Genomic DNA, 12,300 nt, shown 5'->3' with positions numbered 1-12,300 from the left:
CAATGATGTGCATACCTGATGTGAGGTGGATTCCAGAGAGATCTCAGGCTTCAGCCCCACATAATTATGACAATGCACACAACATTATGTGATCACAACTCAACCTTTTGATGGAAGTTAGTGTTGTATTACTGAGATACACACCAAAATCTTGGTGGGAGTTTGTTCTCTAGACTATGCAATTCCATACAGGGTTCACAGTTAGCTCAATGCTTCCCTCCAGTTGAGACCTACTCTTTCTGATAATCCGGTACTGCTGCTGTTGCTGTCAGTTAAGTACATAGACAGTTGCTTCTCACACTTTAATCAAGGTAGGAAACACAGGGATGGCTCCATGGAACAACGCAAATATTTGCATACTGCTGAAAGTCAAATCAAATGAGGCCACAACATGTAAAAAAAAAAACATACATTTGCAAAGTTTATTCAGAAGTCAGTAGTGAATTGTGAGGTGGGGTGGTCATTGTTACTTAAATCCAAGGTTACAGCACATACTATACAATGATAAAGTGGGAAGGAGTTAATGGTGTGCACTCCAAAAACACAATCTGACCAGTAAAATCAATGACAGGCATACTTTCCTTACTGTCTCTGTCATTTAAAAACTAAGAAGCCCTTTTTTTGGGATATAAACGTCAAGCAACCTTTTGTCATGTTAATACAGAAAACATAATGATAAAAGCCACATAGAAAAAAAAATACAATAAAATCATATATACAAACCTCTGTACATAGTAGGAATATGGATTTTTTTAAGAAGCAAAAAAGCTATAACCACTGAACTAAAATAAGACTATCAGTGTGCTCTCATGTCTTTTAGAGAGGGTGTGACCACGACGTCAGGCCTGTTGCAGGTTGTGGGAGGAAGGCGTGTCGATGACACGTTCAGTGATGTTTGCAACACATTCCCTGTGGGAGACGTCACCCCACTGGGGGCAATGGTAGAATCAGAATACAGGGGCTGCAGTGAGGTATTCATCTTGTCAGACCGCTTGTGTGTGCGTGTCGTGTTTGTGTGTGTGGGAAGAAAAGAGGTCTCTGGAAAGGCCAGTGTCTTTGCTCATTGCACAATTCCTGAATCAATGGATGCCTGTTTCCTGGTGGTCTTGGGTGGGGGTGGAGGGGGGGTCTTGCTGGGCAGCGGTGGAGGCAGATGCTGTGAGTAGGAGTGGAGAGAAAATGGACAACATCAACGCTATTCCACTGGAAAGAAAGCACAGAAGCCTGACTCACTGTTCTGGAAGACAAACGTTCTGAAGTTCAGACTTCCTGATGGGTGAGGACAAGAAACGTTTCCCAGCGTCTCATGCGGTTTCCCCCCAAACACGACAACGTCTTTGTTCCTGAGTCAAGGACTAAGATCCCTGCCTGCTGTCAGTCTAGCGCAGGAACATCTGCTCGTACTAAATCACTGTCTGGTCTCCGCATGCATGTTACTCACACCAGCCCACTCTACTACCTGTCTGGTGGCTGTGACAGAGGATAAATAAGATTAGTTAACAGAGAGTCACGGCGGGGGGGAGGGGTGGGGGTCTCGGCTGCCGTGGCGAGGAGCTTCCGATGAATGAGCGGAGGTGGGGAGTGCACCTGATGGATGTGAAAGGTAAAGTAATCATCGAATCAATCACGTTCCTGAAGGAGAGAGGTTGAGAGTGTAAATAATGGCTGAGGGGCATCGCCATGGCTAACCGTCTCCTCCGCTGGTGGGGCCAGAGACGGCCTCAGCACACACACGTATCTGACACGCTCGCTCAGTCACTCGCTCGCTCGCTCACTTAGTCAGTCAGTCAGTCTCACAGCCTCCCTGCCTAGAAGAGGGTGTCAGGTTTAGCATGGGCCTAACGGGGCATCGTTAAGGAGCTGCTGCTTCCGTTCTGGCGGTCACACCTACCCTGTGATGTGGCGGGGGTGGGGGCGGCGTCGAGGGGCTGGCTGAGTCCTGATTATCTTGCAGGTTCCCGTAGTCGGCCGTGCTGCCCTTCACCGGTAGGGGGGGCGGGGTCTCGCCTTTACAGCCCGTCCCGTTGAGCTCCACAGCTGGGGGGGGGGGGGGGGAGCATTGATCAGAAGAAGTGCTGAACAACTCTACTGTAACATTTTACACCAGAGCCATTGTGATAGCCAGCCTGTTTACAGAGAGTGTTGCTGTCTTGTGAGACACTGTGCTTGAAGCTGAACAGGCCTACACAGACAGCTAGTTAGACAGCCAGGTGGTGAGGGTCCAGGCAAGTGTGTGTTTGTGCAGAGGCTACTTACAGGAGCCTGTTTGCAGGCTGAAGGAGATCTTGTTCCTGGGGGTGATGGGCGGGGGGCCGGCAGTGGAGGAGGATGAGGGGGGTCCAGGAGACACAGAAAGGCGGCGCTCCACCCCTTGCAGGTTGAGCACCTGGCTCTTTGGTCTTTGGGGCCTCAGGGGGCTGATCTGTGGAGCCACACACACACACCCCCCCACACACATACACACAACCAACCACACACGCACAACCACACACGCACAACCACACACACAGTGAGCAGCAGGACTATATTAGTCATTTTGGAGTAGTGACAGAAGACAAATAAATGACACATTGAGTCAATAGAACATCTCCTTCAGGGATGTATTATACAAAAAACTAATTGTGTGTAAACTGAAATATAACAAGGGAGAGATCAATAAAAAAACGTATTCAGGGAAAATTGCTTTCTTGCTCATTGACTTTGCCCATCTCATTTCTCCCTGAGCATGCAAATATGAAGCCTGCTATTTGTATTAGCAGAAGCGGGTCCCGTTTCACAAAGACCCATGATGGCTTGCAATAACCATATTTGTTGTCACCGATCATTGATGGTGTACTAGACTTTATTTATCCATGCCTCTGTAGTGTGACTCACTCCTAATGACACCCCCCCCCCAGTCACCAGGAAGCCAAGGGGCCAATCAGAGGGTGGCTTGGTGGATCCACCTGCAGGGATAACCCCACCTCTCCACCCCCAGGGCCCCCTTCTGATCCCTATCTTAATTCCATTAACTATGCCTTAATCCCTCTGGGAGGGAGAGCTTTGATGCTCCACACCTGTGAAGAAGAGGGCAGGAGAGGAGGGAGGAGGAGGGGGAGGAGACATGGAGACAGGCAGAGAGGAGAGGAAGAGGAGACAGGCAGAGAGGAGAGGGGAGGAGGAGGAGACAGGCAGAGAGGAGAGGGGAAGAGGAGGAGACAGGCAGAGAGGAGAGGGGAGGAGGAGACAGGCAGAGAGGAGAGAGGAGGAGGAGACAGGCAGAGAGGAGAGAGGAGGAGACAGGCAGAGAGGAGAGGAGAGGGGAGGAGGAGGAGACAGGCAGAGAGGAGGAGGAGACAGGCAGAGAGGAGAGAGGAGGAGGAGACAGGCAGAGAGGAGAGGGGAGGAGACAAGCAGAGAGGAGAGAGGAGGAGGAGGAGACAGACAGAGAGGAGAGGGGAGGAGACAGGCAGAGAGGAGAGAGGAGGAAGAGACAGGCAGAGAGTAGAGGGGAGGAGGAGACAGGCAGAGAGGAGAGGGGAGGAGAAGGAGACAGGCAGAGAGTAGAGGGGAGGAGGAGGAGACAGGCAGAGAGGAGAGAGGAGGAGGGGATAGGCAGAGAGTAGAGGGGAGGAGAAGACAGGCAGAGAGGAGGAGGAGACAGGCAGAGAGGAGAGGGGAGGAGACAGGCAGAGAGGAGAGGGGAAGAGGAGGAGACAGGCAGAGAGGAGGAGGAGACAGGCAGAGAGGAGAGGGGAGGAGACAGGCAGAGAGGAGGAGGAGACAGGCAGAGAGGAGAGGGGAGGAGGAGACAGGCAGAGAGGAGAGAGGAGGAGGAGACAGGCAGAGAGGAGAGGGGAGGAGGAGGAGACAGGCAGAGAGGAGAGGGGAGGAGGAGGAGACAGGCAGAGAGGAGAGGGGAGGAGAAGGAGACAGGCAGAGAGTAGAGGGGAGGAGGAGGAGACAGACAGACAGAGAGGAGAGGGGAGGAGAAGGAGACAGGCAGAGAGTAGAGGGGAGGAGGAGGAGACAGGCAGAGAGTAGAGGGGAGGAGAAGGAGACAGGCATGAGTAGAGGGGAGGATGGGGACAGAGGACAGGATGAAGCAAAATGAGATGTTGAGGGTGGAAGGAGAAGCGAGAAGGAGATAGGAGGAGAGAGAAGGTGAGGAGGGTCAGGGAGGAGTTCAGGATGGGAGGGTGTCTCACCGTCTCTGACAGTATGACGGCCTCGGCCGGCTGCAAGGAGATGTCGGTGGTCTTCAGGTCCTTGTCGAAGATCTCCTGGTGCTTGCTGTTCCTCTTCTCCTTCTTCTTGTCCTTCCGGTCTCTCTCAGGCTCGTCGCGGTCCAGCTTGTCCTGGGATTTGGTGTGCAACTTCTTTGGCAGGAGGGGCTCGAGGGTAAAACTGGGGTGGGGGGGACATGTGAGTGTGTGTGGGGTGGGCAGTGTAAGAAGTACACATTATGTCATGGATGAATTCTTCCTGCTGGTAACCAGGTGTTGGGGTTGGAGTGTTATGTTTCAGAGGAAACATTTGGATAAAAAGAAAATATTCCAATATTGAAGCATCAGTTTGGATCCTTAAAGGCAGGGTTTGTCATGTTGAAGAGATGCACTTTGTCATATTTGCTGACATTAACTTCACATCCTGATTGCAACCGATACATCTTAAGGTTTGACAGTCCAACTAAATCAATCTGATATCTGTGGGCTTCGCAGAACTGTAATAAACATGACGAATCCTTAAGTTCAGATGGTTCAGATGATTGGACGGCATTTGGACCAAATGCAATGATTGGATGGGCTACTTGTGGACATACCTACACACGTGGACAAAATTGTTGGTACCCCTCGGTCAATGAAAGAAAAACTCACAATGGTCACAGAAAAAAAAATATCTGACAAAAGTTATACTAAATAAAAATTCTATGAATGTTAACCAATGAAAGTCAGACATTGCTTTTCAACCATGCTTCAACAGAATTATTTAAAAAAATAAACTCATGGAACAGGCCTAGACAAAAATGATGGTACCCCTAGAAAAGACAAAAAATAATGTGACCAAAGGGACATGTTAATTCAAGGTGTGTCCACTAATTAGCATCACAGGTGTCTACAATCTTGTAATCAGTCAGTGGGCCTAGATATAGGGCTCCAGGGAGTCACTGTGTTGTCTGAAGACATGGTCTGCACCACACTCAACATGGACCAGAGGAAGCGAAGGAAAAAGTTGTCTCAGGAGATTAGAAAGAAAATTATAGACAAGCATGATAAAGGAAAAGGCTGTAAGATCATCTCCAAGCAACTAGATGTTCCTGTGACTACAGTTGCACATATTATTCAGAAATACAAGATCCATGGGACTCTAACCAACATCCCTGGACGTGGCCGCAGGAGGAAAATTGATGAAAAATCAAAGAGACGGATAATCCGAATCGTAACAAGAGAGCCCAGAAAGACTTCTAAAGAGATCCAAGGTGAACTTCATGCTCAAGGAACATCAGTGTCAGATCGCACTCTCCGTCGTTGTTTGAGCCAAAGTGGACTTTGCTGTGCTTTGCTGCATCTGGCACAGGGTGTCTTGAATCTCAGCAGGGGGTACAATGAAATCTGAAGACTATCAAGGGATTCTAGAGAGAAATGTTCTGGCCAGTGTCAGAAAGCTTGGTCTCAGGTCATGGGTCTTGCAACAGGACAATGACCCAAAAGACACAGCTAAAAACACCCCAGAATGGCTGAGAGGAAAACATTGGACTATACTAAAGTGTCCTATGGGCCCTGACCTCAATCCTATTGAGCATCTTTGGAAGGAGCTGAAACATGCTGTCTGGAAAAGACACCCTTCACAAGAATAACGTTTTCTGTGACCATTGTGAGTTTTTCTCTCATTGACCGAGGGGTACCAACAATTTTGTCCACGTGTGTACCTCCTGGCAGTAGTCAGGCAGCTCAGTGCGTTCATGACTTTGTGGAAGGGGGTGGGATAGTTTGGTCAGAATCCTTTCGAACTCGAGCCAAAATTGCTAGGTTTGTAAAACTTAGCGACCCTGCCTTTAAGGTTGTGTAGAATGGTGTGCTGCAGGTGTGGTGTCTCAGGGGGGTGTCAGGTGAGGGGCTTACCCATCAGAACCAGGTCTGGAGGGGGAGTTGTCAGAGGAGATGGAGGTGACGGAGGCCACAGACAGGGGTCTCTGGGAGGAGGGCATGGTGAAGGAGCGCACCATGGAGCGAGGACGACTCCCCCGACGCTCATCCACCGACGGCTGCCAACAGACACACATACACACAGTGAAAAATCATGTTAAACCCTTGACGGTTTCTCACAGAAACCTGTCATTCCATCCACCACATAAACCTACAGCACATTTAATCCTCAACAAAAAAAAAAAGACACAACCTATATCCAGTCTATTTAGTGAAAAATGTACAGTTTGACAACACTAAAACTGTTGTTTCAGTCAGTGAAGACAACATTTTCAACACTTTTCAAAATGTTCCTGGCTCACAACCGGGAAATTGTTCGATGAATCTTGTTACTGGTATAAATTTGCAGGGCACTGCTGCATGGAGAAGGCATCTTCAGTTAGCCTTTGTGTCCAAATGTGTCCTTTGAAACGCTCACTCTTAAGTCCCAGATAAGTCCTGGTTTATTCTCTTTGAAAGGTCACACCATGGCCTCAAAGTCTAAGACCTCAGTCATGTTCCTGTGTGGAGACAGCTAGCCAAAAGCTAGGCTAATCATTATAAGCAAAGGCAGTAGAGAAGCTGGAGGATTTCCACAGCGGGCTTCCCCTCTCACACACAGATGAGTCAGGGAGCCCCACTCCATATTTAGAGGATTAAAGCACAGGAGAAAGTATTAGGAGGAGAGCTGGGAGCGATGGGAAGAACCTAGCCAAGCCCTTCATCAGTAACCATCTCTTCTAATTGTAAATCACTGTGAGTATTCTTACACCCAAAACAAGAGGATGGGGCTGTTCTACAGTCCTATTGGATGCATTTTTTTGTTGATATTGGTTGAGTAAGCTGTATGGGACTGGAGGGATGAGCTGTGTGTGTGGGGGGTGGTCTTACCAAGGTCTTGACTCCATACTGTTTCTCCACCTTCTCGCGGAGCTGCTTGAAGCATGCCTCCAGGCGGTCGTGGAACGGCCTCAGGGCCTCTGTGACCTTCTCGCCGTGGATACGCACCCCTTCCGCCAGGTTGGGGATCTGAAACACACACGGAGGCTCATCACATCCAACAAACCACAGAAGAAAAGCTGCATTCCAGGTTGACATACTTCAGATGGCACACCATCCCCGCCGATCCCACAACCACGGAGTCTCACCACTGGACACACAACAGAGCCCAAGAGCCCAGGGTGTGTAAGTGTGTGTGTGTGTGAGTGTGCACGTGTGTGTGAGCGTACATATTTCTGCCGACCCCTAGACGGTCGGAAAATAAACTCTTCATTATAAAAAAGGCATTTGCAAATGCCTGTTGCCATGGTCCCTTCATCCCCCGACAACTGCCCCCTCTCAGAAGTCAGTGAGATGGTGGTCTTGGATTCCAGGGTCTTATTTAGATGTAGGGGACACATGTACACACACTAATATCAGATGTAGGGATTACAAAATGAACGAGTACACACGTCTGAGGCTACAGAGGATCCAGGCTTGTTGTGTTGTCTAGCGCAGCTGGAGCAGCTAAACAACACAACAGAGTATCTGAAACTCTGCTGGTGTCTATCTGAGGTCACTATTCTAACTATATATGGCAAGAGGAGGTTGGTTGGGGTGTAGAGAGTTAGTTTCTCTGCAGAGTGGAAATACAGAATGTTTTTTGTTCATGTTCGGTAACAATTTGGGAAGCTTTTAGAATTCAAGTCTGTTTTCGACCAACACAAAGCTGAAAAATACCACAACAAGTAGTATCAAGTATCAAGACAGAAATGACCCTAAGAAGTCCTGCTCAAGGTAAATATGAACAATGCTCTTGTGCTGCTCTTTGTGTTACTCCAGTAAGAACGAAGACAGATCTCATTACAAAGGATGTTGCGTTAGCCTCTGCAGTACACTCTGCCCCCGGCATCTCAAGAGCAGAGGGCTTTTTATGACAAAGGTATCTGCAGCCAAAAGCAGCTGGAGGGAGGGATTTGCTCTGAGCTCAAGAAAAGTGAAGAGTCTGGCATAAAGGGAGAGGGGGTGAGAGCGAGACAAAGAGAGGGAAAAACAAAAAAAGAAATCGAGAAGTAGAAAGAGCAAAGAGACTAATCAGAAATTGAGGCAGAAATAGAGACAAACCAAGATATTTTGAGAGAGAGAGAACGTGTGTGTCTGTGCGTTAACTCTAGTCCTATATGTTCTCCTCTGCCTGCTGCTCCCTAAGTTGTTAACTAGTCTGGCTTCACTCTGTTACCCAGCCAGGATAGACAGAGCTGCACCCTTTTATGTGATGCAATCTTCAGAAATATTCACTGTGGCAATGCGTCAACAACTCTTGTGGGCTGGCGGAGAGGGGACGGACGGCTTGTTTGGGCCATGCCTCGCGGGTATATTGGACCAGAACAGCGCCTGTTTGCTCTTGGTCCCCATATCACAAACAAACCGAAGCAACTTCCTGTGTGGAGACAAACAAGCCTGGGCTCTGCTGCCCCCCCAGCCAGAGGATTCCCCACAACCACCTTCACATCACAGGGAACTCTTCAGAGAACACAAGAGAGTTGGAGAGGAGGGGAGAGCAGGATGGGGAGAGGCAGAGGAAAAAGAAAGACAGAACAGAAACAGGCAGCAAGAACGAGGGAGACGGACAGATAGAGTGAGAGAGCGAGAGAAGACAGAGAAAAAGAGGATAAGTGAGGGAAAGGCAGATGTGGAGGAGAGAAAAAAAAAAAGGGTGAGACAAAGTGAGAAAAAAACAATAGAGAGAGTGAGAGTAACAGGAGCGATAATGAAAGCAGAGACAAGTCCCAGGTCTCCCAGGATACCCACGTCTTTTTATAGCCATCCAGGATGACATAACAGCAGAGTGGCGGCATGGCAACAGAAGTGCTCTCGATCTCGCCCGGAGATGAGGGGACAGGGCGAGGGACAAGAAGAACCAGCACGCTGCATAACAACGACACCTCCGAACCCGAGCAAGACATAACATCAACGTTATCTCTGACACACAGGAGCGCGGTTCCATCCCATCGGAAGGCACTGGAAAAGGTCCACAACAGTCATCCCCTGTGTGGCCTCACCTAACGCCAGTGTTTAATGTTGCCTAATTGGACTCCGGAGGGACTGCAGCTCTAACTCGATGCTAACCTTCACCCACCATATGACACCATAGAAGTGGCTGGCTGGGGGCGCGGGGTTACTTCCAGGGCAGGGAACAGAGGGGTGGCGGGAGACTGTTGTCCAGGGAGCATGTGGAGCAGCCAGATGGTGTTTGAGGTGCCTGGTATGATCCAGGATTAAAGGCATTCAGGCTCTATCATCCCTGTGTGTGTGTGTCTGTGTGTGTTTGAAAGAGAGATGGTGCAGAGACTGTGACAAAAGATTAAAGTAAATAAATAATAATAAAACAAAAAACAGATGTATAGAAGGGCAAGCTGTCTGTCTGTCTGCAAGCCATACTTTGTTCGTCCGGCTTTCTATGTGGCTCCAGTCAATCTGCGCTGACATGCCAGTCAATACCACCGGCCCAGGGGTGTACTACTGGGGCATCGACCGCAGGGCCGTGGAAACGGATCACCTCTCGTTGCGGTTTTGAGCTTCTGAATGCTGCTGCTGTGGGCTTCTGGAGCGGTTCAGGGCCAAGCAGCCCACCAAGGATGGGCGATAAGAGCGGCCCTGCTAGGGGAGCGCTACTGCCACCTCTTCTATGGCTGAGGGGGCAGAACGTTCGCGACTACTTCCTGTGATTCACAGACTTAGCTGTCTCGCTAACGCCTAAAACACTCACAGACATAAATACATTTATAAATCCAGTTCAAAACAATTCCAGCTTGGGATTTCTTTTTATACTTAGCTTGGTGGGAGTTGTATTCTAGCATAAATGGGTTTAAAAAGGAGAATATTCCATTGACATGTCTTGTAAATTACTGTCTGCGTGCTGCTTTGTATGAATCATGTGGGCTGGCAGGTGGATATAAATGTCTTCTGACCCCAGAAAACAGCTTGCTCCAGTGTAAATGCCAAAGTATTGATGGCGCATCAACCCCCCAACCCTCCCCACATGCCAAAGTCAAATGGACAGAGTCTGAGATCTGTCAGAACTTAATTCATACCGTACATATGCAAGCTGGCTAAATGGGTTACAGTGTATACCTCGACGGAAGTCATTAAGGAGACATGATAGCGTATCCACGTCTAGACAGATATATTTTGCAGCCGTATAAGCCACCTCGTACAGAACAGGGGTGTAGAAACTTCTCATATTCTACTCCGGTGCTTTGCAGAGGAGAGCAACAACAAGAACTCAACTTTGGGATGACCAATTAGGATTCAGCAAAACAAGACGAACAACTCCTAATTAAAGCTGCTTTCTGTTCCAACTAGAAGGGACCCAGTAGGAGGTAATCCAATAGGGAGTCAGATGGCTGAAGGGTTAGGGAATCAGGCTAGTAATCAGAAGGTTACCAGTTTGATTCCCGGCCATGCCAAATTATGTGGTGTCCTTGAGCAAGACACTTCACCCTACTTGCATCAGGGGGAATGTCCCTGTACTTACTGTAAGACGCTCTGGATAAAGGCCAATTTATACTTCTGCGTCTCCGTTAACTGACAGACGCAAGCACGGAGTCGGACGGATTGGTTGAATTTATACTACTCTGACAGCTCTGCCTGCTGAAAGCAATTCACAGCCAGAACAGTAGATGGTGCTGCACTGCGATGCTAGCTAGGTTATCGAAAAGTCGGAGCAAATTTACAAATGAACCGTTTCATCAATAAAATAAGCACATTTTCAGCAACTACACTGCCCATTTCTCGTCAAATTTTAATTCAGATGCTGATTTACATGTACTGTTCTGAAATAAGAGTAGTAAATACAATGGCGGTCAAAGGATTCTGTTCTCTTGTTGGTTACGGCAACCCCGCCCCCACCCCTGACGCAAGCGGTTCTTAATACGGACCAATCACAGCCAAGGGGTATCCGTAAAAAGACGCACGGACAGACGGATAGTCAGGAAAATCAGGAGGTACACGCAGAGCTCTGCGAGGGCTCTGCGAGGACACGGAGAGGGCGTTTCTTGACGGAGAGGGCGTTCCCTGTGTGCGTGTGCGTAAAAACGCAGAAGTATAAATCGGCCTTTAGTCTGCTAAATGACTAAATGTAAATGCATATGTAATCCTTACAGATGCCCCCTACATTCCTGTCTCCTGCCAAGTCTCAAGCTCATAATGGTGGTACTGTAGCCACCTGATCTCTGTTTCTGTGTGGCTGGTTCAGACAGTGCAACATCACAGCTCTTCGGGGGGGGGGGGGGGGTATTGACATACTAAAGCTTGTGGTGTTAAGGAGAGGGGTGACATGATTGGAAACAACAATGAGCTGCTTTAGGGCTGAGGATGTTATGATGTACACATTGTGAGTGAGTTCATGTTTGTGTGTTCATGATGCGGTGTGTGTGTGTTTATGATGCGGTGTGTGTGTGTTCACGATGCTGTGTGTGTGTTCATAACGATGTGTGTGTGTGTACACGACGCTGTGAGAGTGTTGTGCTGTGTGTGTGCTTCACCCAGGCTCAGTGATGATGCAGACCATGCAGAAACAAGCCCATCTCCTCTCATCGTAGAGGAGCAGGAGCCTACTACCTCCAGACTGCTTGCTTCAGCAGCAACTCTCTCCTACTTTTAGTTCTGCTAACCGCCCCATCACACACACACACACACAGCGACTGTGGGGTCAGTTCAGTTAGCATCACCTGCAAGGTTCTGCCCGTGGTAGCAGTGGGAGATGCTGGTTTGAGATCTGAACGCTGCTGTAAGCAGCCTGTGGAGAGCTCCTAGGCTGCTGTGCTGCACCCTGCAGACCTCTGGGTCACAGATAAATGCTGTGACATATAGAACAGGAGCCCAAGTCCCCACACTTCACTATTCGAGGCCAGCATATTTGAGTACTTCTGGGAGGAGAGGCTGGGGTGTGTAGTGGAGATGGTGTGCGTGTTCCAGTGGAGCAGATCATCTGAGAAGTGCTATGGTAACATCATGTTTTTATCATCTACGTTTGCTAACTAAGGTTAAGCCATTCTCGTAATTTAGCAAGTCTGAAACAGTAATCCGTGCTTTTGTTATTTCTCGTCTGGATAACTGTAACTCACATTATATTTGCGCTCCCCTGTCCTCTATT

At 48.7% G+C, this 12,300-nt stretch overlaps 1 protein-coding gene across 2 annotated transcripts in view; it reads right to left on the bottom strand.

Annotated features, from left to right (window-relative positions):
• Positions 1-396: 396 nt before the first annotated feature.
• dock1 (dedicator of cytokinesis 1) overlaps positions 397-12,300 on the bottom strand; it is a 202,626-nt gene continuing 190,722 nt past the window's right edge. For both annotated transcript variants that reach the window (XM_084671137.1, XM_084671138.1), the window contains exons 47-52: positions 7,056-7,193; positions 6,102-6,244; positions 4,188-4,386; positions 2,257-2,422; positions 1,892-2,037; positions 397-1,156 (exon numbers count right to left, since the gene is read on the bottom strand). In XM_084671137.1, coding sequence (XP_084527263.1) covers positions 1,061-1,156; positions 1,892-2,037; positions 2,257-2,422; positions 4,188-4,386; positions 6,102-6,244; positions 7,056-7,193 — 888 coding nt within the window. In that variant the 3' untranslated portion in view covers positions 397-1,060. The remainder of the gene's footprint in view (positions 1,157-1,891; positions 2,038-2,256; positions 2,423-4,187; positions 4,387-6,101; positions 6,245-7,055; positions 7,194-12,300) is intronic.

Source organism: Hypomesus nipponensis, chromosome 13 (assembly GCF_054491055.1).
Source record: "Hypomesus nipponensis isolate SF chromosome 13, ASM5449105v1, whole genome shotgun sequence".
In the NCBI taxonomy this organism is placed as follows: domain Eukaryota; kingdom Metazoa; phylum Chordata; class Actinopteri; order Osmeriformes; family Osmeridae; genus Hypomesus; species Hypomesus nipponensis.
This window is presented reverse-complemented; position numbering and strand designations above follow the sequence as displayed.